Source organism: Anopheles gambiae, chromosome 3 (genome assembly GCF_943734735.2).
Source record: "Anopheles gambiae chromosome 3, idAnoGambNW_F1_1, whole genome shotgun sequence".
In the NCBI taxonomy this organism is placed as follows: Eukaryota; Metazoa; Arthropoda; class Insecta; order Diptera; family Culicidae; genus Anopheles; species Anopheles gambiae.
Window position 1 is genome coordinate 95,045,460 of NC_064602.1, and position 27,274 is coordinate 95,072,733.

The window sequence follows — 27,274 nt, forward strand, 5'->3', positions numbered from 1 at the left end:
TGCACAATACGGTTTCCATGCGAAGAGTGTTGATGAGCTATTAGAAAAAGCTATTTATATTGTAGCTGCAGCTGCTGAGCTTAAGTGATTTAAAACAATTTAATATTCAACTTCAATAACGAACTGTACAACATACGATCTACCATCAATTAGTTCTATAACAAATCAAGACCATTTTCTATAGAAGTGAGCGTTCGTTTGCTGGCGAATAAAACTCATTCTGAAGCTGGCACTGATTTTCTGACAAATTAATGTTTAACGCCCTTAAGGTTTGCTTTCTTTTTCGGTTCAGTCGTCAACCACTCAACACCAACTTTGTGTACATCTGGAAATGAAAAGCTGTCCTTCTTTCCTACACCTTTGAGCGGAAAACGGAAGCCCATCCTACCCGCTTGCTGTTAGCAGCAGCTGATCCCAAGCTGATGGATGTCTTGCACATTTTTAACGTTTGCTCGAGATGTAGTTTTTGTTGCACGTAAAGCCCAGCCCTTTCCCTCGCCCCACAACGGAGCAATAGTTTTGTTTCAAGTCGGTAAAGAAGCACTGTTTGCCAGCTCGTTACCTTGTGCTGGCCCCGCCCGCGTGCTAATGGGCATCACTGACGTTGACTTCAAGAAGAAACCGGCGAGATAAAGGATTAAATGCGAACTAAATGGGAAGCGGAAGCTGGAGAAAACTAAGCTGACTTTAATGGTAGGAGTTGAGAGGCGTCAGGCGTGGATAAGAGGAAGCTAGCAGCACAAAAAAAGAAATGAGATGAAAATGTAATAAGAACAGGCCTGATGAAAACGAACGCGAGGGGCGAAGGATAAGTGCAGGGATTAAGGGTGAGCTACTCGATTCCCGCTTTGTCCACGATTCCTACTCCCAGTCCCACTTTAATAGTGAAACGACAGCAATGAAACGGTAGTAATTGCAGTTGTGGTTACTAAATTAAATGAAGCCCTTTTGCCGCACGGATCACGGTCGCATCGGGTGCACGATTGCAAATGAGCTTTCCGGGAGTCCATTTTATTTAACTACATGAATGCAATTTGTGCCACAAAATGTCGTAAACGTTTTCAGGGGTTTGCTTGCATAGGAAGAAGTAAAATGAACAGTCGCAATGAAACTCTCGAGGATTAGCGAATCATTTGAAATGGGACTCAATTTAAGATTAAGGATAATTTTATAATTATAGTGCGGTTATAATTGTTAAATCATTTATAAGCCCAAATTTGAGGTTTATCCAAAATATCGGTAATGGCCCTCTATGGTTTGAAGGTTTGAAACGCCTAAAGGTATGCTTACAGATTTTTTACACAAACATCAATGCATACTTTTAGGCGTTAGACAAAATATGTCATGTGGTATGTAGAATAATTTGAAATAATTAAATGTATTATTGGAAATGGGATAGTAGAATAATAACAAAGCTTTTAAATGGATTCATTCCTAGCATATGTTTGAAAATTGAAGCATTCATTTATTGTGTTGGCTTTAAAATTCAAAAATCCCTCACGCTACATGTTTCTGTTTGTTCAATCCCCATAGCTCCGTTTTACTTAACCACACTGTGTCAGAACTCTCTGTTGCCTTTCCTGTTATAATTTCACACACGATTTACAACGCAAACGAAGCACGGTAAGTCGATAAAGAACGTACCAGTACACTCCCGCTCCTGTAAATGAATCCCTGCCGCGGCTATTTTTTAACACACGGCGACACAAGACTGCAGGAAATAGGAGTCCTACCAGCTGAGGACGAAAAAGAAAACTCAACCACGGGAAGCTGTTTTTTTCACTAGATAATCTTCGCAGAAATATGAGTGTACGACTTCCGGTGCGGGCGTCGACCATTGCCGTTGGTTCGTTGTACCTAGGTCAGGAGTAGAGCGTCACACAGACCCTCGCACCCCCTTGGGGGAGAATTTCTGGTACAAAAGTTGCGAATGTCTCTCGCAGGGTTTATTTTGCAATTCCCGGCACCATTTGCATGGGAACAGTGGAATTCGCGGGCATTCGAGTCAAAAATGGAAATGATTACTCGGGTAGCATTTGAAACTTGCATTACAGACTAGTGTGTGAGTGTGTATGTGTGGTTGTGTACCGGTTTGAGGCAGCAGGAAGTTGGCGAAAAGATAATATCGCAAAGCAAAAAAGAAGCCAGGGGATCGTCGCCGGAATCGGAAGGATCTATTCCATGGGGGCAGCACACGGTAGGCAAAAAGATATTTTAATTAAAGTTCCGGTGGATGAAAAATTTGTTCCATTTCGCTTCCAGTTCACCACCAACAGTGAGCAGCGTATGCCTCGGAGCAGAAGGTTGTGAACCATCCGTTTCACATTTTCACGTCGACGTGGTTGAATTGTGTGCTGCTTGCCACTGGCAGTATGGTACTGGGAAGAAATTTTAGAAGGTTTCAAATTGTTGGCAAAATATCTCAATCAACTTACGGTGCGGGAGCGAGAGACACCAAACTCAGACAGACAGAGAGACAGACGGTTCGGAGGAAGGTGCTTCAAATCCGCTTGCCATGCGGGAGACCTTGGAGTAGATTTGCGCAGAGAAACGAGTGGGAAGGAGGCTGTACCTGATGAGCTTTCCGGTTTCCCACAAAAACCTTCATATTGAGTGTTTCACCGCCATGTTGTTGGGGTTTTTGGAGTATGACTTCAGATAATCTGTTGTTTTGAGATTTATAGGCAATGATGATGATCTTTTGAAGTTTGGCGAAGAATTTAACCCATCGGCAGCGAATTCAACTGCTCCGGTGGTGACTGCTTTGCGATGGTCGTACATTTCTGGAAAACATGTCGACTGTCAAACGGTAACCTGATAGTTACAGCAAATCTACCGTAAGCAAAGATCCTTAACGAAGCTAAACACATACAAAGCTTACTGGAACAAGACTGCTCTTTGTAGATATAGAACCAACCCCATAGAACCAACTACCGCTACTAGAAATACTGATAAAGCAGATATGTTAGAAGGAATAAATCCATCGGTTGGCAACCTAACCCCCTCATACAACGATGCTGCATGTGGAGTGGGACACACCGGGTACACGAGAGATTGATATCGTTTGCAACCCCCGTCAGTATCTTTAATGTTTTCCTTTTATCCTTGTACGCCTCGGGGCTTTTAAAGGTGCTGCGCGTCGTTAGCAGGTAATGCTGGAGCGGATGCTACCGTTGCTTTCCAAAATTCTGATGGATTACTATGGGCACTACCGTTACGTTTTGGTCTCTTTCCCTTACGAAACGCCAACTTCTTGACTTTACCAGGTAAGGCTGTAAGAGCTCGGGCGAGAGGGCTTATGAAGCAATACGACAAGATATGTGTTTGAGAAGCACGACCCTAACCTCAAACATTGAGCTCCCTACACTAACTCACGGCGTGCAGTTCTGACTGACGCTTCGGATTTTCGCAGATACCATCGTCAGCATAATTCGACGGCACCTTAACGAACTAAGCTGCCGCTGAAGGGAAACGCTCCTTTTCACCCAGCGTGGAGGCACGGGAAGACACAGAGGGAAAAACTCGATGGCAAGAACGCCTAATGGTGTGGTGGTGCGCACCTGTTGGTTGTCACCAAGGGCATACACATATTTCATTACCTTCATTCAGCGTGAACAGATGTCAACGTTCGGGGTTCGCCTTCTCGTCTCATCTGCACAGAACTCCAACTTCAACAGTCCTGCGACCTTTTTCTACACTAGAGCATGGTGAAATTTCAAACTGGAAATGAAGTTAACCTGAGCGTGTTTTACTTTTTTTTTGGTCACAAAAGAATGTCGGTTAGAGTCAGACTGCGAGTTGCGGTAAAGCAACGGTTCCCCGGCCATATATGGGCTGCTAAATTGAGTGCATAGATGCTGACATCTCATCACAGGGAACTGGAATTAGGTGTAATTTTCCCTTTGTCTTCTACTTATTATGTTTACTTTACATGTTCGTTTCATCGAGTTGGCGCTTCTGTACTTACTGCAGTTCGTACAGCAGCTTTATCAACCCAGAAGAAAATTATCAACCTGCCCCTACCCGAAGGGGCCAATTTGTCATCTCATTTAGGCACAAATTGTACCGACAGCGTGTAAAGCTACTCGATTATCTAACCTTCCTATAGCATGATTTTGGGAACGGTTCGATCGTGACGAGATGAGCCGCACACACATAAAAAAAGGAACGAAGAAAGCACTTTCCATCTGACAGGGACAAACTGAAGAAGGGATCTCATTTGAATATTTTATTAGATTCACGTGCGGACGGTGCGGAGAGACTTTTTTTACCACGTCGATCAAAAACATTCCATACAAAGCACAGCCCAGAGAAAGAACACTGTCCGATGTGAATGATTTTACCGAGGAGGACGATTGAAATTAGATTTCATGTAACAAACAAGCGCTGGGCAAACAGTTCTCGAGAATTTCGCATGGAATGTCATTATATTCGAGGCTAGATTTTAAGCTGAATTGATGGAAACGTGGGACATTTTTTATACGGAAAGACCGCAGGTAGTAATCATGCTTTCGAAAATATTGCATCCTGTACTGCCAAGTCTTCTTAATCATCGTCTTTTCAATTGAAAACGTAGGTGAATGTTGGAAATGCCGCCGTCATACGTTGCTCATCGAACGATGAGCAATTAAATGAAATCCTATAGCAACGTGTCACATAAAAGATGTAATCCCTGTTTAATGATAAATGTTCTTTTAACATCGTGCCTGAAAAGATCGCCTACGATGTGTACTTTGAGGATAAGTATTGATTCTGCAAAGGTCAACGTCGACATAGTCGACATTCGCCATATAAGTGGCACAGAATCTAGACGTGATTGAAGATATTTTTGAAAGAGCGAGCCCAGCAGCATCAAAAAACGTTAGCACAATGACACAAAAATGCGGCAAAAGAAATCTTCTCAATTCAATGCACTTCTTTCTGTTATCGCTCGGTACAGTCGCGAACGAACGTCCGCTTATCGTTGCAAGTAACCCAAATAACACATTCGACCCTAGGTCAGTTTTGCATGGGAATTTTATGTGATTGTTTTTCCTATTCGCCACCATAACAATAATGTAATCGACCCGATTGGGAATTTAATAAACGCAAACCATCATCGAAATCCAAGCTTCGGCACAATAACAACAACAAGCACAAGAATAAAGCTGCTGCATGTGGTAAAATAGCGCTATCAAATTTCAATTACCCTCTTTTTGGCACAGAACCGTGATTCCACACTAGCATGAACCAGTACTTAGAATCGCACCGTTTACGCAAGTTTCCGTTGCTTCTGGCTGGGAAACAATTTGAACCAGTAGAAGGTTATTATGCGCAGCCAGGTGCCGTTATGGTTGTAACACAATATCGCAAAAAGGAACACATTTGCACGTGCACGGTGTAAAGGTGCTTTAATACACAAATCCAGATAAGGGATATTAAAAATGAAATTGATTATCGATCAATACCATCTCCTCGTCGTATCCGAAACCGGCAGCCGAAGCGTGCGTAATTGCATAAGTACAAATATCCCATCTATTGTGCTATTTGATCCCTCGTTCTTGGATCAAAGCACAGCTTGTGCTAGCTAACCGCTCGATATTTGACGAGCAATGGCTCGTTCGAATGGTAATAATACTTTTGCTTCACACCTCATTAGGCAGCTAACGTAGGAGATCTCCCTGTGCGAAACAAATGAACTACACTGGTACACCACAGCACACAGCCAGGAAAAAAAGGCATATCATCACCATTTTTCCTTGCGACGGTAGGAGAGGATGATGATGATGAAGCGATATGTACTGCCACAGTTGGTGTAGTCACATTGCGAATACACGAGTAGTTTGTAATCAATACGTTACTCATTTCTCAGATTACAGCGAGGTACAGCGAGAAATGGGTAGCTTTTGAACGCATCATTACCTCAACAAAACCCACTAGCGCAAAACAAAGCAGAGAGCGAATCGATTCTTCGCACAAACTTTGTAGCCTACCTTAGAGAAGAGTGTGTGTGATCAGATTTATCCGCAGACTTGCAGACGCTATGGTTTCGTATGGAAAACTTCAGCCATGATCAATACTGGTTGAACGATCAATTCGATCGAAAATCTCAACAAGGTAACTCATTTGCATCCAAATGTTCACCGGAAGGACCACACTTGTGCTTAAATGCAAACTGAATAATTAAATGGGATGAAAAATCCCGTCTGGCATTGTTGAAGCCCCTAAAGGCTCACCAGAAGGCAGAAGAGGTCAGAAGGGGCAGAAGAAATCTAGCGCGGGACGGAAATCGATTTTCTTTATGACGACGGCGTCGTCCACCATCGTAAGGAGGACAAATCAATTTTGCTAAGGTGGTAAAATTCAATTTACATTCTTTATGAGTTTTACAATTTCCGAAATGGGATTTTGTTAATGCAAAGCACGGTTGTTGGTTGATTAAAAGTTTCGCTTTATGATGATAAGTATTATTTTAAGTATTATAGACGTGTAGAGTTGAACAAAGTACTCCCGGTTAAATAAGGCCATTCTTGTTAAAGTTTTAATATTCCTTCATCGCATGTCAAAACTAACAAATGAGTCAAGATGAAGCATGTTTCTTAGAACAATGTCTAATCAAAATTTTCATAAGCGCTGTTAATTAATCATTCATATCATTAAGTAGCAAATCAATAGTCTCCCCCTTTGACGGTTACTTTGGTGAGGATCATGGGTGCTTTACGACATCTGCTACAGATACTGAGACAATTAATACTGTTTAAGCAATATCAACCACTTAATTCTAACGAGCGCTTCATCATATTTAAAATACAAACAAGCGCAACAGACTATCATGACACACAAACCCTGTCACTTACAGGATGGGAAGCTTCCAGAGAACACAAAAATGTTCTATGTCTCCAAACTCTTGTGACACATTGATATCAAGCGAACAAGCACTTTATATAACACAACTTCAGGCGGAGTTATAAATGCGCAGCAATAAAAAATACACAAACACCAACTGTTTCGACTTCCGTTCAACAGCAGGGAATCCAACCATCGTGGTGCTCGTTATCCACTTGACGATCGTTTTTCAGCTCGTCACACACACACACGAGCGTAATGAAAGTTCGCGAACGTAATGATAAGAAATGGTTGGTGCAACATTTCTTCACTTTCACACCCCCGTCGAAAGGTGTTTTCTATTCTATGAAACAGCACACACAAACGAACGAGGGCGGGGGTCTTTTGTATCAAGAACGCAGCAAACGGAAAAGCTCTTCACCCATGCGGAACGATTAAATGGTGAACCGAAGCGTATTTGAGTCACATGAACATTCGGGTCATTGTTGGATTGTTGCGTTGGATGGGGCACAACATCAACGTCCCCCGGTCCCCGAGCACTCGAGAACTGGTTCGAGATAACTTTGCCAACACGCCATGATTAGCTGTCATCGGTTGAAATTGCTGATCGTAATAATAGACCACAGGCATCCAACGCCCGCCCCGGAGCTGTTGATGATGTGTGTGTGTGTTTTTTTGTTCTATTTTTAATGGAGCGCCGCGTTTTACACGTAAAAGCGTGACAGAAAACTTATTTCAAATCAAAGTTGTAGCGTGCTGTGTAGGATTGTTATGAGTCAAATGGTTCTAGCTGAAATGACACATGCAGAGATGTCACCTGCAAACTTTGATACGGTGATAACTTCACAACAACTTTCCTAATGTTGTTCTAAAACTAGCACGAAATGTCAACTTGGACTACAATACGATACAGAATACTACATATTGAAAAAAAAGCTCACATCCATTCTATTCAAGAAATAAAGTCAAGCGACCAATGATGCTTGCGTGTTATTTTTAAAGAATTCCGTCAGAAATGTCATTATAAAACAAACACTGCAAAAAAAGCAAACTGTCCTTGAACAACTTCGATCGTTTGGCCAACGTTGTTAGACAAGTAAAACATGGAAACGAACGACATCAATCGGATCAGGACGAAAAGCAAAAACAAACACCACAACAACTGGGGACAGGGAAATGAACAACTGTTCTATCTTTTTTGTTCGTCTTCTTTCTTTACACAGTAGTCATTTTACGTTCCGTGCCGAATTCATCGGTTTGGCTGTTGCTTTTGCCGTTTTCACTCACTCAATCTGCCCGCAACAACCATCACATAAAACTGTGTCCAATGCATTAGCAAAGTTAAAAAAAAAAAACAGCTTTTGCAAAGTGATCACAGCTCCATTCGGAGAGCTTGGAGCTTGCCGATATGCCCCTGTGCCATTCAACGCCAGAGGGGAAGAACGGTAAACGGGGTAAAACGAGAAGAAATAAACAGGCCCGTACCGGTGTTGTGTGTTGTGTGGTAGTTTGAATTCAATTCTCAACTTTTCAAGCTTGATGATGCCGGCGCAACCGACCATCGGTGGAAGCATCGAAAAGGACAAAAATTGATTGCATCGATGAAGCACGGCAAGGCAACCGGCTTTCAGGGGAATTCGCCGTGAGCAATGGCGCATTTTTCCAGGTCGTTGTATGTTTTCCCACTTCTATCGAGAGTGCAAACGAGGGTTCATGTAAAAACGGTACAACAAATTGTTTGTTCTTTATTTATTTGCATATTTTAATTAATATTGGGAAATATTATTACATTTACTACTGTAACTTACTTTACAAAATCTATTTGATCTCAAACCAGGCATCCTGCTCAGATGTGTACAACTACATGGTAAGGGTCAACACAATGGAAACAGTAGATGAAACTATCTCCCATACCGCTCCATCATCATCCTGGTGAAGAATGAAGAATGTTCCCTTTCCAACAACTCATGCGCAAGAACTTTGTTGAAAATGGTTTTCCCACATTTTCCCGACCATCATGACATAATAAAATCACATCGCCAACGCTGCTCGTTCAAAGGTGCATAGGTGCATCCCGGGATGCGCTTGGACGGTTGTTTATTTCGTCGTACCAAACCAAACAAATGGAAACTATTCACGCTCATGCAGTCCAACCCCGTTCGGATGGACGGATAGCAGTTCCTGCAGCTATGAAAGTCATCAACCGACTAACCAATGGCTTCGGACAACTGTTTCCAAACGAACCTGGTCAGCCAGCCAGAATACTACATGCATCACAAAACTATGCTACGGAGGTGTGTGGATGTTTAACTAAACGACGATGAGATGATGGATTTTGCTCTGGTTTGCCTTAACGTGCATATTCCATGTGCAAATTCCATGCATTACTGAATTCCAGCTGACTGCTACATTCATTCCGGCTTAGCGTGGCAATGCATTTCTCCATACCGGCATGCTGTATGATCAGCTTTGAAGTGAATAACTGAAATTGCACCAAAAAGATCGCAATGTGAGTGATGAGTTTTTGTTTTAGCCTTCTCATAGGTACGGAACATCATTTACTACGTCAACACGGAAAGCAATAACGCTCAATCAATGCTCTCCCAAAAATGCTGGGAAGTGTTTGCTATTGCTTTATCGCATCGTTGGACCTTCAATTATCGCTGACGGTTTTGTTTAACGAACGTGCGAGAAGAAGAAGCATTTGCATAATCGGCAGCTGGGTGTTGGATGCTTGGCTCTACCGCCGCCGCCGGTTCAAAGATGAATGGAAATTATTAATACCACCACAAATACATAATGAAATGGAGATGTAGAAGATTTGACAGTTGCGGGGAGCATTTGAATAGTCTTGCCGAAAGGAATATTAATGACGCCGTATATCATATCATGTGTAGGATGTTTTCGGAGGTGGATCTGACATATTATTGATCACAAAACCGGTTAAGCAATGAATGTTTTGATATTTTTGAATGCTTTAAGCTCTCAATATTAACGATTTGTGTACATTTCTACAATTTCTATACATATATATGCTACATGGAACGTTTCGTAGCGTAATTTTGTATGCAAATACTTCAAGGGTTACGAGCCGAACCGTGCTGCCGTGCCTGAATGCCGGCCTGCGACTAATCCGTCTCATATTTGCAAATCCCTTCCATATTTGAAATGAACCACACCTTACCGTACCCGGCAATCTCCGCCAGGCACGTGGTCTACGTCTTCCGATAGCAACGGGGCGCTTTGACAATTTTTCCGCACCAATTTGCATTTCAAGGGATTTGTGCAAAGGCAACCAGCGTCTGAACGCTAGCGATGTTTCCTTCCTGCCTTCCAAGGACGCGGATGTGCTGATAGAGAGGCTGGCTGGTGATTGTCATGCATGGAAACGATTCTCAAGTTCCCGGTTGGAACAATAGCGAGCGACACAGTGAATGAGTGCCGTGTTTCAAGCGAAGCACAAAGGAAAGCTAAACACTGGGCCTTGATAATCGGAGCGCTTGAAAAACTTTGCCAACGGAAAGTGTTTTTCCTGCGCCTTTTTTCTCTCTTACTACAATTGCTTTTTGAGTTTCTTCTGTATGATTCTTTGTCTATATAGTTACGAGAGAAGCTGAGGAGTGGGTAGATGTTTCATTTCTTAAAACGCTACAAACAAGAATCATTAAGCAAAGTTTATTTATTGTTTACTGGAGAGGAGCATTTATGACGTATCGTTTGGCTGTACTAGAAAGGGAAGAGAAAATTGCCAGAGTTACAGATTCATTACCCCTTACTTTTGTCCGCAATGGAGTAAGATGCTCCGTAGGGCCGTGCCAGAGAGCTGTGTGTAACATACGATACGTTGTGAGTTTAATACGCTCAAGGCTTTTGAGCTACTTTGAGCAATAAATAATACACATATAACAAAGTATTTGTGACAAAAATAGGTGTTAAAAGCATGGCTATGAACAACCGTCAAGTCATGTCAAGAACAAGAATATCTCTCATAGATGGCTAAGCACGGATTTGTCATGCTGAAACTTGAAAGAGGAGGAAGTCACTACATAATGAATGTTTAACACATTCATGTGAAACATACCGTGCAACATACAACACTGACCACACCACCACCACCGATACAATCTCCATTTGATAAAGTAAAAGATAGTAAATGACTGGGGCCGCATTTTTGTCCACAGTTTAATTTATTCCACAGAAAAGTCTAATAAGATAAAGCTACCAGATAAGCTAACCACACACATAAAAACATCACAGTTTCTGACTGACGTTAATGCTGCCTCTTCTTAATCAGTCCTGTACAGTGCAAAGTAATGACTGGCGTCGTACTGAAACAATCGAAAATCTAGCTCGTACCGCCGGTACAGCCGCTCGAACTGGGCCTCCGTCAGTTCCGCCAGTCGATCCACCGTGGTGGTGAAGTTCCGTTGTGCCCGACCGTTGTCACCGGGGCTGCCTCGATGATGATTAACATTCAGCCGGTATCCCTCGAACTGGGCGGCAGCATTATCATAATTATCCGCGTCGCTCGACACGTTCGCCAGCCGGAGAATGTGCGCTACGTCCCGATCGTACGTTTCCAGCTTGACGATGACGGTCGGCTCGAGAAAGCAGGGATCGCACAGATTGTAGTAAGTGTTCCAGTGTGGATCCAGCACGTTCGGGCGCCGCAGTACGAACTCGGTGAAGTCGCTAAAGCTTGGCACGGGGTAGTCGTCACCGGAGGTGTCATTCTTCTGTCCAAAGTGGACGGAAAAATCAAATCCAGAAAAAAACATACAGAACGGGGTCGTTCCACACACCGCACGCACCACATGGAATAAAAGACATTCGTCAGTACATTTTGCACCAATACCCCGTTCCGCGTTCCGTGTGTTGTAATGACCCACGAACCAAACGGGAAGTTGTTGTTGATGAAATGGACACCGGTCAGCTATTTTGTGTGTAGCTTTAACCTCCTTCCACTTCGATCGATTAATTGGTTCGAACTTCGAACAACTTCACGCTAAAAATGCGAAAACACGGCGGGCTCATAAACCAAACCATTAGTCCGTACCTCGTTGTTACTGCCTGGGGGAGTATCCGCCCCATAAACTTCCCGAAAGATGAACCGCCGCAGGTTGCGATAGTTATCGCTCTGCGGTCGAACGATCAGATCTTCGTACGCGCTCACGAATCGATCGAACGGATCACGCACGAGCAGAAACCGCGTCACCACCGGTGGTTCCACGTTCTGCTTCATCCGCTCCACGTCGGCACGTGTCGGGACGGGATAGTACATGCGCGTCAGCCCCTTCATGTCGTGGGCCACGCTGTCGATCTTTTCGCGCGGCACGCCCGCCCACCGGTTGAACTGATACATCCAGCTGCTGGAGGCAACCTTGCTGATGGAACACCACAGTAGCTGGTGCTGCGGTTGGTAGAAGTAGTTGAAGTACAGATAGTTGGGCCGGGACGTGCGCGGATTCGGCGCGGTCAGATTGCCGAGCGCACGGATCGTTTCACACTGTTCCAGCAGATGTTGCGCACGGTCCTGCATGATCTGCTCGATCGACTGTTCGTAGGGCAGAGGCCATGGGAGCACTAGCACCAGTATTGCACAAGTCACCAGAAATCCTGCCACCGACCATCGCACCACACTGCCCACGGTAACCTGCCGGTTAGGAACTGCGATGCTACTGCCACGGCGTCGGGCAGAAGACGTTCCCATCGAGCACTTCCCCAAAAGCACGAGCGCGCTTTTGGAATCTCCAAAAGTGCACGCGATCGCGCAGGAAGCGAACGAAAGAGCGAAAGAGCGTGTTGGTATGCGATGCTTCTTCACTACGTCCCGGGACAACACTGACAAGACCGGTTCGTGGCCGTTTCCGACGGCCGTCAAATTCGTGGTCCGCCGTCTCTCCCTCCCCACAGCAAAACAGCTGTTCATACAATGGAGATCCCTCCATCGCCCTTGGTCCTCTCCTCTTTGACGACTTGCCCGACGACCAAACGAATGAAAAAGAGCACCAACACATTAGCCCGGGGAGCCATTTTCAAGCCAAATCTATAAACAAACGTCCCCCAGGCCAGGCCAGTCACAATATGTGTGGTAAGCTGCTAAGCTCGTGACAAGGTGGGCAAAGTTGGGGTGGGTGCCCCTGTGTCCAGAAAAAGCTCTCGTTAACGTTATTCAAATCGCGCTAACGAACGCAAACGATCACCAAGACACGATGACGACGACGGGGACGGGTGACAATCATAATAAAAAAAAGGCGCTCCAACACTTTGCTCCCATCAGGAAAAGCATGTGGTGCGATATCGATGATGATAGTTGCTTTTTTTTTACTTTAACTTGCTATCGGCCTGCTTTTTTTGGCGTGCTTTATAGACAGCTTTTTAATGGATGGATTTGGAAAAAAGAGACACAAATCAAATACTAATTGATGAGCAGCCAAATAGCATGAAATTAGGCAGCACAAAAAGCATCGAGCACGATAAAGTACCACTAACATCAATCACTATGCGCGAGCTTTGGAAGTGATTTTTTGTCTTTCGTTTTAGTCCGATTGAGCCAAACAAACTCGTTATTATTATTGTGATATTCGCCATTTAATGGTAGAGACATGTTTTTCTTCTCTTTTACTTCTGTTGAAGCGTCAACAGTCGTTGAAGTTCATTACCGATGGGACAAACCTGGAACAACAAGGTAATCGTGTCGAATTCAATGGCATTACAAGGCAATTCCAATTAACAAATTTCAGGGTGAGCTGTGATGTGATGTGGTGATAAAAAGAGTCTAATTTTTACTGATAACAACCCATCAGAGCGCAAGTAGTGGAGATGTTTGGCATTTGTTGTAATGATTTGATTGGTAGTGTCTAATGGACAACGGAACAATTGCAATAGCCAAACTGAAAGTCGACATTAAGTTAATACAATATAACCTCATAAATTTCTATTGTGCATGGCGCTGATCCTTCGGAATGTATTGGAAATTTACAGAGAAAACTTAAAGGAAACTTATGCACGCAAGTATCTAAAACCTATAGTTGAGCCATAGTTTGATTCTTATAGAGGGAGCCACTATGGAAAAATCTATTAAACATCAACTATTGAAGTTGAAAAGCGTGTTGTGTAAGCATTGGAAAAGTGTAAAAGCTATGATGCCATCTTTAAATCATTGGGCTCAAAAATGATCTATTTCATTCGCATGAACCTTACTATAGATACTATTACCTATAAGTCCTTCTGGTAGAACGAAAAATGCACTGCAACTTCGCCACTTCCTTTCGTGCATCAAGACAACACTAGCGTCTTGCCTCGAGCAATAAAGATGCTGGTAAATTATTACCCACAAAACAATTTAATGCAATACATTAGAACGGGGCGCCTTTCACAGTGATAATGTGATTTTCGATCGGAGTTCTTAAGCAGCATGCAACCACCGCCATCATCAGCCTTGTTGAGGTTGGTAAATTGCTTTGGTAAAATTTTATCCACAACAGACAACGAAGACACGGTAAAAAACCACCAGCAACCAACAACAGCCTGGGGAAAAAGGGAAACCATGTCATTGCTGCTGCTGCTGCTGCCTTCACGAAATGTCGCCTATTCCGGAGCCTATCGAAAGACTCGCACACCACACTAAGTGGAAGGCTGTTTTCCCACGGTTGTTTCTTACTTGCAGCAAGCTCCAAGGAGTAAGTTTCTGGCACCGATGCCAAAGAAATGTCGTCGAAAGCATCGTACCGTACGTACACCATATTCCATGGAAGTAGTCGGTCCCACAAGAGACTTCGTTATTGTTTGCAAGGCCGGGGAAGTGCGTGCAGTGTGGTTCTTCTCGGGAAGCGTCTTCGAGCACTTGTAACTTCCTGTTGTATTGTTATTGCCGGGTCTCTCGCTTTCTGGTGTGGATCTATAACGAGCCAGAAGCAGGACTTGCCTTCAAATGCGAAACTTCTAACGCTATGGAGTTAACCGGTTGTTGCAGCCACGGTGACGTACATTGGATGCTATTTTCTCCACAGACACACAGCGAGTGAACGTAAATTCGATCCGAAAGGATTCTATTGTTTGTACCCGCATGCTGCAGCTGTGGTTGCTTCGGGAATACTTAGCGAACAGAGTCCCCCCCAGTGCATTAAAGGTATTTGGGGACGGTGGAGCGGCCGGCTTTACTGCCGGTGTGAGCAATAAATCTTTCACATGAGATTTTCCGGCCAATTTTCAAACGGTGGCGAGGGAGTTGGGTGAAAGTGTGCCTTCTCTTGCTGCTGCTGGTGCTGCTGCTACGTACGGTAAATATAGCACCACCAACAAACTCGAACACTTGGGAGTACCATTCCTGTGGCCTGGTGGTGTACGTCTTTTCCAGCTGCAAGTGGGACAGGCTCTAATGCAACTTGACGCACACTTTGCTCACTTTAAACAACGCAACCAACATACGGGAGGAATGAAGGTTTTAGCTGGATTGTACAGAGAGCACAAACAAACCGGGAGATGTACGACCATGTCGCTGCATCGAATTGCTAGCAGTAAGCTGATAAGCAATGAAAAAGCACCGGCAGAGATGCGCCGGAACTTTACGGACACATAATTGATTTTAAAACAATCCATTATGCAATAGAGTACGAAGGACGGACTATGTGGACTAGCGTTTGCTCGAACGTGGAACAATTCGATCCATCACAGAGCGATCCAATAAGACTGCTAAGCTTTGGAAATTTGCTGGGCATTTGCAGACGCTGCAGGCATTTTGTAACACTACACCTGCAGTAGAAGTTCATGTTTCCAGCACATTGTTACAGGATTTCCAGTGGGTTTAATTGTGAAACCAATTCTTACCCTAGCCCGCAACGTCAAGCGATAACAGCAGCCTACCGCACCCACTCTTAATGCCCAGATGCTCTTGCGCTCTAATGCATCTCGCAAGCCTCATCAAGCTCGCCTGCTGGATTCGCAGTAATAATGCGCGCGCTCTGTGCCGGCCACCCCACTGCCAAAACGTGCCATTTTCGAGCGGGCTAATGCTAACAACGGCAGCGCAAAACCTCCCACCACCCCATTTATTTACAAAAGCACCGCAAGCAAGCGGCTCTTATCTTCGTTAACTCAGGCACAACTTTTAAAGCATTTGCCCCAAACCCCCTTCCGAAAAACTCGCCAAACGGATGGAATGGCGTTGGGAAGGATGATGCCCAAACGGATGATCTCTAGCGTGAAAAGCTGTCGCACTGTCGGTGTGGCGGTATGTGTTTGCCGAGCCTAGTTTGTAAAACGTGTGGTTGTAGGGGCATGAAAATTCAATTTCCACAAAAGCAGCACTGTGGCGTCACGATGCATCACGAACTACAGAGCTACAGGACGGGCGCGCACGGGTGTTTGTTGTTTGACATTCGCTGCCAGAAGTTTGTGTGACTTTTTGGACTTTACAGCAGGCTTCGGTGCATCCACGAGATAGTAGAGTGCCAGTCAACAGGGCCTTTCTACTTGACATGCAGCTCTCTGATGCAGCAGAGTTAATAATTGCAGCTTAGTTGGAACGAACTTTGTCGTCCTAATTGATCCCTTATGATGAAGAGGAATAATTATACTAAACTACAAGTTGAGCAAGAGAAATGATGACATCTGACAGGAACAGATGTAGCACTAACGTGTGTAGCAAACGTTGATGACAAATGTCAAAATAAACAGTCATGATAAGCAAAGACCTCATTCACATTCGATTGAAGTTGAGAAGCAGAATCAGAACTGATAGATAGGCGGGGTAACGTCTTGTCAGTCTACAATATTTCCCTTTTCTATGCATTGCTGAAGAAAAATCAAATTCGAATTAAACCCCACCATTCACGACACAAAAGTGCGCACAAATACCCGGAAACGGGGCAAAACGCTCAATTATCTCAATTACCACTTCAATTACCCGGTAGAACACTTACAGACGTCCTTTCATTATTGCCTGTTGCTAAATTCTCCTGTTGCCAGGGGAAAAAGGAACCCAAAAAGATGATCGTTTCTTCTGCAATCTGGCATCGTCGTGTAGGAATAAGCTTTTTCCCCTCCGGGTTCCGGTCATCAAGCTTCCTCCAATTCTAGCGTCCAGAGTCACCAAACGTGAGTGATGTGTAACTTCACAATCAGTGGCACAATTCATCATGCTCACGAGCACGACACACACACACAGAAATGACATCGGGTGAGGGCAATTTCGATTACGATTGCACATAAATCACGTACCATGACATGCATCAGGAAATGAATTCAAAAACGAGAAATGAGATCAAAAACAATACGAACGAATGGGAAAGCGGAAATCTATCATCAAGGCGGTACAAGCTGGCGAAAAGCATGTAATTCTTTGTTGAAATAAGTGGCAAAAATAAAGATTTCTTTGGGCAACCTCTTTAAAGCTTCAACGAGTTCTCGAAATTTGGGGAAAAAGAACAAGTAATGTGGAACTTATTTCGTACGCTGCTGTCGTATACATTTCGTACCCCACAAAGCAAACCGTTTTTCTTGAGATTATTTTCCAAGCGTATAAAGCTTTCGTGTGGCTTTCCAGAAACCTCTCGGTAGCTTTTCCCTGTTCTTTCCCTTTGCACGCTACCTTTTGTTGTACTCTTAATCCATCATTTCAGCGAACGAATGGGAAAAGGGACGTCGGGTTGGTCAATCGAAGCAGCAACACGTTCCATTACGCTTTCCCCGGAACGTTGTGTAGATTGCGAATGAGATGGAAAATGGAACACAATACACATGCACACGTTGGTCACGGGGACACGCTGTTGGTGGGTGTCGAAAATGGCCATATACATGGCGTGGAGACGAAGGGATCAGGAAATTGATTTTCCCATTCCGAACAAAAAAGCTAAATTTTTCATCCTTCAAATCCAGTTTGGGAATTTGATTGGCAAAATGGAACTAGAGGAGCAAAACGAAAAGTAATCCTAAAACATCTGCACCTTTTCTCGAATGGAACTTACTTACTAGATGCTAATGTTTCACCTTTTTCCCTTCTCAAACATCTAACACAATTTGAAAGTTAACCGCCGAAAAAGAACGCCAACCCAAAAAACCTTTCACACTTTAAGAAAAACTTTACCTGAAACAGATTCCACGCCACGTCGGTCGTAAATCAAACGATTGTAAGCATTTTCCAATGCGGACAAAAATGTTCATTCCCAACTTCTCCATCACTGCCCACCGCCCGGTACTTCACACTTTTTTTTTGCGCCACGAGTGAGCGAGCCTGCCACCCCGAAAGGCTAAAAGGCCAGAAGGGACAAGCAGCAATCCTCTTTTGGGCGATAAATTTTCCTGCAGTTGGTTTTTCATTAATTGGACGATTTATCGCCATTCACCCTGATGGGAGAAGGGGGGGAGAAATCGGACGGCGCGAGAAAAGTTACCTTCTTGGCGAGATTTCCATCCGTCGAAAAACGTAACCGTTAACGGTTGATTTACACCATATAAAGCCTTAAACAATGGGGATTGGTTGCTGGTTTGTTGGGGAATGGGACATGTCAATGAGTTGATGTAATTTAAAAGCGCAGCAGACAGCTAATTGAAATTTAGTTGATCAATAACGGACAGGCTATGCGCTACGGTGTGGAAAGCAAGAAGGTGGGAGATATGCTGAGCTGAAGAACTGTCTTACAAGAGGATCAACAGCTTCTTGCTTCCCACTTACACCTGGATTTTCTAGGGAAGCAACTTTAACAGTTGACAGCATTTGAAAGGGAGATATGGTTAGTATAAGGTGAGTAGAAAAGTTGTGTCTATTCAATGAGTTAGAATTATATAATATTAAACATAAATTAAATGTGAAATGTATGTGTATGTATATACCATTTCTTGGCGAATTTTACCGTATAATAAGCTTTTTTAAAATTTAATATTAAAGCAACTGTAACTCATTTGCACACCCAACACAAATCCAACCCCCATCGGCAAAGTGAACATCAAGCAAATCAAGAAAACCGATCCCCCAATTCCGTTCCGGGGAAACCCATTCAAACTAGCGCTTTCGTGAAATGGAAAATGTGGGACACGGAAGCGAATGGACACGCTTATCGCTATGGCCGGAAAATCATACCGCACCGCTCCACTACCTCGGGGGCCGCTTCTTTTCTGCGCCATACATCGAGTCAAACTTTTCACGTTCGTGCGCTAGAAAATCCACTTTGTTATACGCAAATAATACGCTTATCGTGGGTAAATTATCTTGCCCCTGCTGCTGCTGCTGCCGCTGCCTACTGTTGGCGGGAGTGCGCGGGCGCCATTATAGCGTTTCGAGGAAAGGCCTACTCTAGCGACAATCCGGACGGTTTGACGGTATATGCAAATGTTACGATGATAAATCCCACTTTACTACGTTTGGGGAAGTGTAGACTGGCAGTCGAATACTTATATTCCAGGCTTTCATTTATTTTAATATTTTTCACGCTTTATTGTACTTAAAAGTTGAGTACTTTTATAAGAAAGCAAACTACATATTAAAGGGTGTACAGTTATTAACTTGAAATTGGTTAAATAATCTCAGATGCTTGGGAAGAACAAAACAAGAATGAATGTTTTGAACATAGAATTTCACTACCATCAGAACGAACACATCACTTCAAGGTAATTAAATTCTTGTTTGGCAAACATAATCCTATGATAATTCAATTTAAATTTAATTGACTTGTTGGTTGTGAACAATTAAGGCACTGATTTGAGCTTAGAGGATCACAAGAAAGTGACTTTCTACTTCGAACTCAAATACAGCCCAAAGCTAATAAATCAATCAACGAAACGCTTCATCAATTTTGATTAGGACAGACGCACGATGGACGCTTCCAACACTTCATCAGAACTTTAAGCTATTAAAAGCCCGTCTCCTCCCAAACTGCTCCAGGATGATGCCAGGACGAGCGCGCAGCGCCGAACCGAATGCGGAGAAATCGATACGACAATTATCGGCTGTCACATCTCCAACCAAAAAGTGGCAATTTTCTTCCGCGAAATGCCAATTAGAACAATTAGGGCGCTCGCGCGGACGAAGGACAACTTTAAACACGGCAAACCAAACGCTTCAAATTAAAAGATATATATAAACGCTCCTCTCCACTTACTGCCTTTATCGATAGTAGCCTTGATAAGTAGCGCTGTTGTGAGTTTCGCCTGAGTGACTACTGTCGAAAAATGGGAAAAATCGTGAAACAACATGGTGCGGTGGGGCAACATAGCCAGCGCCCATTTTTGCAAAGAAAAATCGACCCCCATTACTGGCAGAGGCAAATGTCAAGATAATGCGGCAACGGTCGTCGGAGCGATATGACAGACAAATTTAATTAAAAAGTCTGCGGTTTACCATCAAAGGCAGTATCGTAACGAAGCATTGGCTTTCCACCACATTTTCCATCCCTGCCTTCCTTGTGGTGATGGATGTACTGATAAGGATAGAAGAAACGAGACGCGAAACCGGCATTGATGGCATAGGATTTTTCTTTTGCACCCATCAGGGAGATAAAAGTTGTAACTTTTGAGTAAGTCTTAATGTTTACTTTACGATTGACTTTAGCTTGTTTTGAGAAGGAAGTGAAATGCCATTGATTAGCTGAGAAAACAGGAAAACTCGATGTTTGCTGAGTGTGGCGCAAAATGAATTAAATAACTTTTGAGGTACATTTGCTCAAAATCATCTAAGGATGAACAACCAGTAATGTGTGCGGAACATAGAGACATACCATGAAGTAAGCAAAGAATAACACGAGGAACAATCATCCCGAAATTACACAACATCTCTCTTTCAAAAAGGCCAATGGGCAGAAGTTGAGATTTGCATGCCAATTACCAATCGCCATCATTTATTCTTGACGAGAGCGACCCTCCTCTCGACCAAGCGATGAAGTGTTCAACCGAACGGCAACGCGCTCAATCAATTACCACCACTCGAGGCAATCGGTCTTCTATCGGTTTCTAGGCCGCTTCCTCGCTTCCCCATTGTTTGCGATGTACGAAAAAGGTCCTGCCGGGGACGACCGTGACTAATCCTCGAACTGCCGAAAAAGGACAACCATAACATGCGTGAACCACGGCCAAAATGAGATTGTGATGAGGTACTAAACGACCAGAAACCATGTCGACACGTGTAGAAACCCACCGCCCCCCCCCCCCCCCTTTGTGATGCAATGTACTTATCGCTGGGTTGGGGAGCGAAAGCTGGAAAAGGGACACTCGGCGCAAAGGAACACAAAAAAGGCGTTAGAAGCTTTTCCGTGAATTTACCTCCCCTCGATAATCATACAGTGATTGACACATTTTGTGAACATTCCGTTTGAATGAATTTTCTATGTATACCGTAGCTGGATAAGGATAGATACTACAGACCAAGTTTGACATGTAAAGGTCTCAATCATAAAAGAAATTCGTCGTCAGTTGGTGCTATCAACAAATGGTCCTGCACTGTATCTTGCCAGACAGATCATAGAAAAACTCAACACTCCACTCCAACCAGACATTATTTGCAAAGCATCTTTCGCCCATTGTACGCCCATTGGGAAAATCAACAGGAGCGGAAAGAGTTAAATCCTGCTGCTTGCACAGATGAACGTTCATGTATGTGTCCTTTTGTGGGACCGCACAGTTTACTTCTCCCGTGTCCCTAATTGAACGCATTTCGTGATCAACGAGTGAGTGTTTTGCATCAGATAATGCGCACACTCGCAAGGACAGACGCCTGGAAATGGGAATGGGACGATGGAAATGGAAAACCCTTACCAAAAAAAACCGACCACCACCAACCGGCAAGTGGGGTAGAAAAGCCGGCTTAACGATAAGTGTAGCGATTGTGTTCCGGCTTGTTGCACAAATGGCAAGCAACTGATAATTTCTGATCCTATTAGTTTCCATCGTTTCCAGGTTGCGAAAAGGGTTGCAGCAGTAATAGCTGTGCGATTGTATGTGGGTTGAATGTTAAAGGACATGTGACTACAGATGCTATTGAAACATGATTTATAAGTAATACTAATTATTAACCTCAATATCATCACTTCTCAGCTCAACATTCTTTTTTTCTTTGTTGTATGTACAAACATCATTAACAAACTCCAATCTACCTTTGCATCAACAATCCTGCTCACGCAAAACAATGTAATGAAAATGAAAACTTACTTTCAATGTCACGGTGCTCGGTACGATGGTTTTCGGTGTACATCAAAACGCAACGCGGGCACGTAACGTTCAAAAGTACACCGCGCGGCAAACGTGCGCACACAAATGATCTGGAAAATCGATTAGAAAATCCACGCAAAACATAAGCCACCCTTGCTGCTTCTCCCTCGAATCGAATCGGAAGGTCGGAGAAGCACGTAAATGAAAATGGAATGAAAACATTTAGCACTATATTGTTGTGCTACCGACGCACCAACCGACCGACCGACCGAGTCGCTTTTAGCAGCGAAAAACAACCGATGGAGATTATTAGCCACCGCGAGAACGTTACAACATGCGCGGTGTGGTACCGGTAGCGCGCTGGAAAGCAATCAGCTTAATAGAAATTTACATCCAATCGCCACCGTCAGTGGGAATGGCCCTCCTTTGCCGGTCGAGGGTGGCGCGAGGCCCCGTTACATCGACCATTACATCGCGAAAACTCATCTCCGCTTCAAACACACAATGTCAACAGACATTATACGCATCCGGGTTAGAAAGGAGGCGCAAAGACCTCCCCCCCATTACCCCTGCAGGGGTGGACACGTTAATGTTACACTCATTTCCCAGCACTGTTTTTTGCGTTTTTGTTTGGCGCAGTATAGCTTACTCAATTTCCCGCGAGAGCTGCCTTTATTTCGGGCACCACAAACTCCGCATGCTACTTGATTTTGATAACATTCTAATAATACCCTCGAAAATCCATTTTCGCTTCCACAAACAATGTTCATATTGTGGGGAGGAAAAGAGAGCAAGGAAATACACTCATACTGGGGACAAGCCTCATTCCACCCAAGGATTTCTGCGGAACTCAAGGTTAGAAAGACATTCTCGTTTTAGCAATCTTCGAGACACCCCATATAGCGCACATTTTTGGAGCACATTTTTTGAGGACAGCATAGTACTTAAACCAATCCCTACTCTCCCTACCCACCTACTACCAAATACCAGGCAAAAATCTACCCCCGAGCAGCCAACAGGGGGACGACACATTTTCGATCCGGGGCGACATATATTTGTGACATTTTTGGGGGATTTTATGCAATCATCCTGCCATCATGCAATGCTAATATTTGACAGTGTTGAGAAAGGAACTTGATTCGATGCGCTACAAAGTGTGCATACCTTCAGTTTTTGTGTTCTATTTGTTGGTGTATTCTTGTACTGTTTCTTTTTGTACGAGCGCCGAGCTTTCCACAAGAAGCACGCCACATGCTGACACTTTAGGTCCGGCTGGGTTTGCCATTGGACATCCTGACAGCAGCAGAATCTATTTTCATTCCAGTATGCTTCACTGTATGGGTAAGAGATACCGGTAGCTATTAAGGCGAAATTTTCCGCTAGAGGGCGCACGCTGTTCAAAAACTTATTTGACAAGTCAGTGTAACGTTCGAAAGCGGTCTGAAGGCTCTATCGTGACAAGTAGTGTGTTTCACTCCACACTCACTTCAGCAGGTGCTTGGTGGTCATGGTGTTCTTGCAGGGATGCTTCTCTAGTTTGCTTTTTTTGGGGGTATTTCCAATGAAACGGAATAAGTACACTGTCATCGCATGTCAGCAGGTTTGCAGCGTCATTCGGTTTGACGTGTAGGTATATAATAGGCGACCCAGCGACAGCGATGAAGATGGGCAAGCAACAATTTTCAACAGCGCGTGAATGATGTTTCGATTGGCGAAAGGTGGAACAGGTCTTTAGCTTTGTGTACGATCCTCGTGGGGAGTGTATGCATTGGGAAATATTATAAATGAAAGTTATAAAGGATGTTAAAAATACATTCATGATATACATTTAGACAAACAAACAGTGAGTAATCAAGTGCAACCGAGAGACCATATTTCGAAGGAATTAAATTTCACAATGGAATTTAAGGATGTCTGCAAATCATTGCTACCTCTTGCTGTAAAACGAAACGCTACTAAAATCCAACCCGGTCTGAGCAAAAACTGCAACCCACAGATTTCATCACCATTTCCACAAACAAAGAACTGAATTGAAGAAGCGAGAGAAAATAAAGGATACTCCTCGATGTGAGTCAAGCTTCTACGTCAGCAGCTTGGGAAATTCGTTTTATTTCGTTCCCGTTGAATCATCTCTGCACCTAGCTCTAGCTGGGGGGGAAATTGGCCCCAAGGCAAACGGGAGCGAGAAATTAAAATGTCGTAATAAAAATTTTATACTATCGCTTTTCCCGTTCCTGCCCCACCCCTCCCTATCCCTCGTTCTGAGCCGGAAAATAACCGGTTGTGGTTGTGGCAGGATTTCACTATACCGTAGGCTTAAGCAAGAGTTTCCAAAAAAAAAGGAAAAACCTTTGAGATCAACCGGAAACCCGGATCCGGAAAATAGGACCTTTCCGCCATATTTTTTTGTGTTATTTACCTTTTACCTCTTTACCTCTTTTATTTTCAACCCACAATTCCAATGAAAGCACTGAAACCGCTAATAGGAATTTTAAAAGGAAAACAGAACACACATACAAAATAGGAAAATGGATTCTACAATGAACGAGAACGAGATCGCACATGCAATTTTTGGATTTTTCCCAACATTTTGCTCTTTGATATAAATGAAAAATTGAACCTTCACAAAAAAACGATCAAATTGTGCTCATTTGAAGCGGTCTTTTTCGGTGGGTTTTTGTTTATTTTTTACCTCACACAAACACTGGGCTCGCGGTCTCGGGTTTCGTTGTTCGAATTCAAGTGGGACGAAGTGGCTTGAAAATTGCATCGGATGTGTGAAAAATGTTAATGAACTTTTGATAGCCCCGGCAGCGCAGCAATATCATGCTGGAACTCGTGCTGTACGATGCCGTACCGAAAGCTACAAATAATGGACGAACGATTTGCTATCCCCCCGCAACAACAAAAAAGGACAAACCCGCAAAAACATGACGGGAAAAACTGTTTAAACCCTCATCAGAAATGGGGGGGGGGGGGGGGGGAGAGCGAAGGGCAAACAGGCAAAAACCTATCGCTCAACAAATTATGCAACAATGAAACCGGTAATATGTTCCCTTCCATGTGCCGGTAGCACCGAGCGCATTAAGACCTAGAAAAGGGTGAATCCTGTCAGCAAGCTTGATACACAACCCACAATATGTATCTCTTACCACAGCGGCAAAAGTGAGCGGATTAACTCTCGCTTTTCGGCTGTGTTTTATCCAAACCGACCGTGTATGTGTGCGTGCGTGTATGTCTTACAGGAAGAAAGCCCGAATGGCCGGAAATCTGAATCGGAAACATTTCCACCCAGCCCATAGAGCACAAATACGGCAGGTTCATTAAGCAACCCCCAGACGGCGAGTACACACAACCGGGGGGATGTAGTCTATACAATGTGAGGAGCATTTTTCACGATTTTTCCCACAGAAGGTCGGGAGCGTTCTGTCAGTTGCATCCTTCTTTTTATTCTGCTAATAGATTTTCTTGCTTCGGCCGAATGTCTTCAAAAGCGAGACAGTTTATTCACCCTAGAGGGGTAGGAGGTTATGACCGCAGCACACCCGCGTTGGAAGGGATACGATACGGAGAAAGAGTACACATTCCCTTTCCACAAGACTTTCCTCCTTCCACGAGAGGAAAAACTTCAAAGTTGGGCGGTTTTCTTCGACCACAAAATCCGACCCTTTCTGCAGGGAAATGGTTCTAGAGCATGATGAAAAGAGGTAAAATTTGAGTGAGGAAATGGCCGGGGAGGAGAAGGGGTACAAAACTTTTCACCCAAAGATTTCTCACTATGAAAATGGCAAGTACAAAATGTCCAAAGAGTCCTCGGTTAAGAAGGATCGCGGGGGAATGTTTTTTCGAAGGAGACCACATTTCGCCCAAATAAAGAAAATGGGGTAAAATGGGGTATTTATTAAGCATTTAATTTCTTTACTGTGTGTTTCAATGCTTGTTGTTTTGTTCAATCAGAATTCCTATGATGATTGTTACCCCTTTATTCGGTAAAAGATGTACATAATTCTTATAGCTCAGTTATTAGGGAAACATTTTGAGCATTATTTAAAAGAAAAACGGAAGTTAGACAGACAGAACTTTAACGTCCGGTCACGTACCAGCTACCCACCGTCAAAACACACTGCGGAGGTCGCTCTAATGGGCTGTGAAAAATGGGTTCATCCCACGAAATGAAACTTTCTCCACTGTCACAACAGAGTATCCTTTTACGCTTAGCCAACTTCCGGTGGTATTTCTTTTTTAGTTACTTTCTGTGTTCATAGATAGCGACGAGACACACGAAACGGCACGGATGGCTGGCCTTTACACACGGAACGCCAAACGATCGATGAATAAAAGGTAAAAGATGAAGCGCTTCCGGAGTTAATCCCGTTTTCGGCAGGCTGCGGGACAACAGCCCGAAACCGGAACCGGTAAACCACTGAAGTGCAACTAAGCCAGACAGCTGTTGCGAACAAAAAAGGGGTAAAGAGCTGGATCCACCGAGACGGGAGGGGGAAATAAAGGTTTTGGTCTTATGAATTTTTGCAACGAAATTATCTAGGCTTGATTGACATGTGGAAAATGAGAAAATTTAGTAGAAAAGGGACTAACATGTACCAAGAAAAATGCAAAACAAATCAATTTTTTTTTCTTCAAAAGACAATGTAAAACATTAGCATACATCAGAAGAAACACTTTAAAGACGGCCTCACACTAATGGTGTTATGTTTTCTTTTTTTGCAGCCAAAGAATGATAATGGATGGAAATTCATGCACATTACATATTCCTCCCATACCATACGCGAAAAAGGCAGTGAAAGTAAAAGGTTGGAAAGATAAAAGACTTAAATTTGAGGTGGAAAAAAACGAGCATCATACGGAACCGATATTCTTGCCTACAGTTAAAAAATGGAAACTGAAAAAGAACTGCCAGAAAAAAAACAGCGCAGTAAAGCAAGTAAAATCATTGATATGCGCTGCATGTGACGTGGTCAGCAGCAGTGGTTGCTGACACGATAGTCTAGCAGGCTATGCTCCTTGATAATCGAGAGAAAGAGAGAGCAACAAAAAATATGGTAGAGCTATGTGAAACTGTATGAAACATAGAAAAAAATGGAACTTTTCTCCTGTCTTGATCAGTTTTAATGTCCTCGGAATACAAAATGTACAAAAAAACGCGCGTGCGGTAACTATCGGGTAGCTCTAATAGTCGGTGGCTCTGTCTGTACCTTATCGTATCCATGGTAGCGAAACGAAACCTGGCCACATAGCAATGCAACAAACCACGTAGTGTGCAAGCAGCTTTGCGTTCGTTTCTCACATAAAC

The 27,274-nt window shown here is 43.6% G+C and overlaps 2 protein-coding genes across 7 annotated transcripts in view; both read right to left on the bottom strand.

Annotated features, from left to right (window-relative positions):
* Positions 1-27,274, bottom strand: part of LOC1280561 (calcium-transporting ATPase type 2C member 1) — a 60,895-nt gene that overhangs the window by 24,977 nt on the left and 8,644 nt on the right. The gene's annotated exons all lie outside the window — the stretch shown is intronic.
* On the bottom strand, positions 10,976-13,793 carry LOC133394055 (carbohydrate sulfotransferase 13-like). 2 transcript variants are annotated; one of them, XM_061662478.1, is made up of 2 exons: positions 11,882-13,793; positions 10,976-11,558 (listed from the first exon to the last, which is right to left on the bottom strand). In XM_061662478.1, exons 1-2 carry the CDS (start codon positions 12,752-12,754, stop codon positions 11,112-11,114), a joined length of 1,320 nt encoding a protein of 439 aa, XP_061518462.1. In that variant the 5' UTR covers positions 12,755-13,793; the 3' UTR covers positions 10,976-11,111. The 2 variants fall into 2 exon arrangements, with proteins under 2 accessions (XP_061518462.1, XP_061518461.1); XM_061662477.1 differs by having other exon boundaries at positions 10,976-11,561.

Bases quoted from the DNA above. Each gene is read 5' to 3' on its own strand.
- LOC133394055 (XM_061662477.1), bottom strand. From the start codon at position 12,754: ATGAACAGCTGTTTTGCTGTGGGGAGGGAGAGACGGCGGACCACGAAT. The intron at 11,562-11,881 runs GTACGGACTAAT...CACTTTGGACAG, and splicing joins CCCCAGGCAGTAACAACGAG to AAGAATGACACCTCCGGTGA.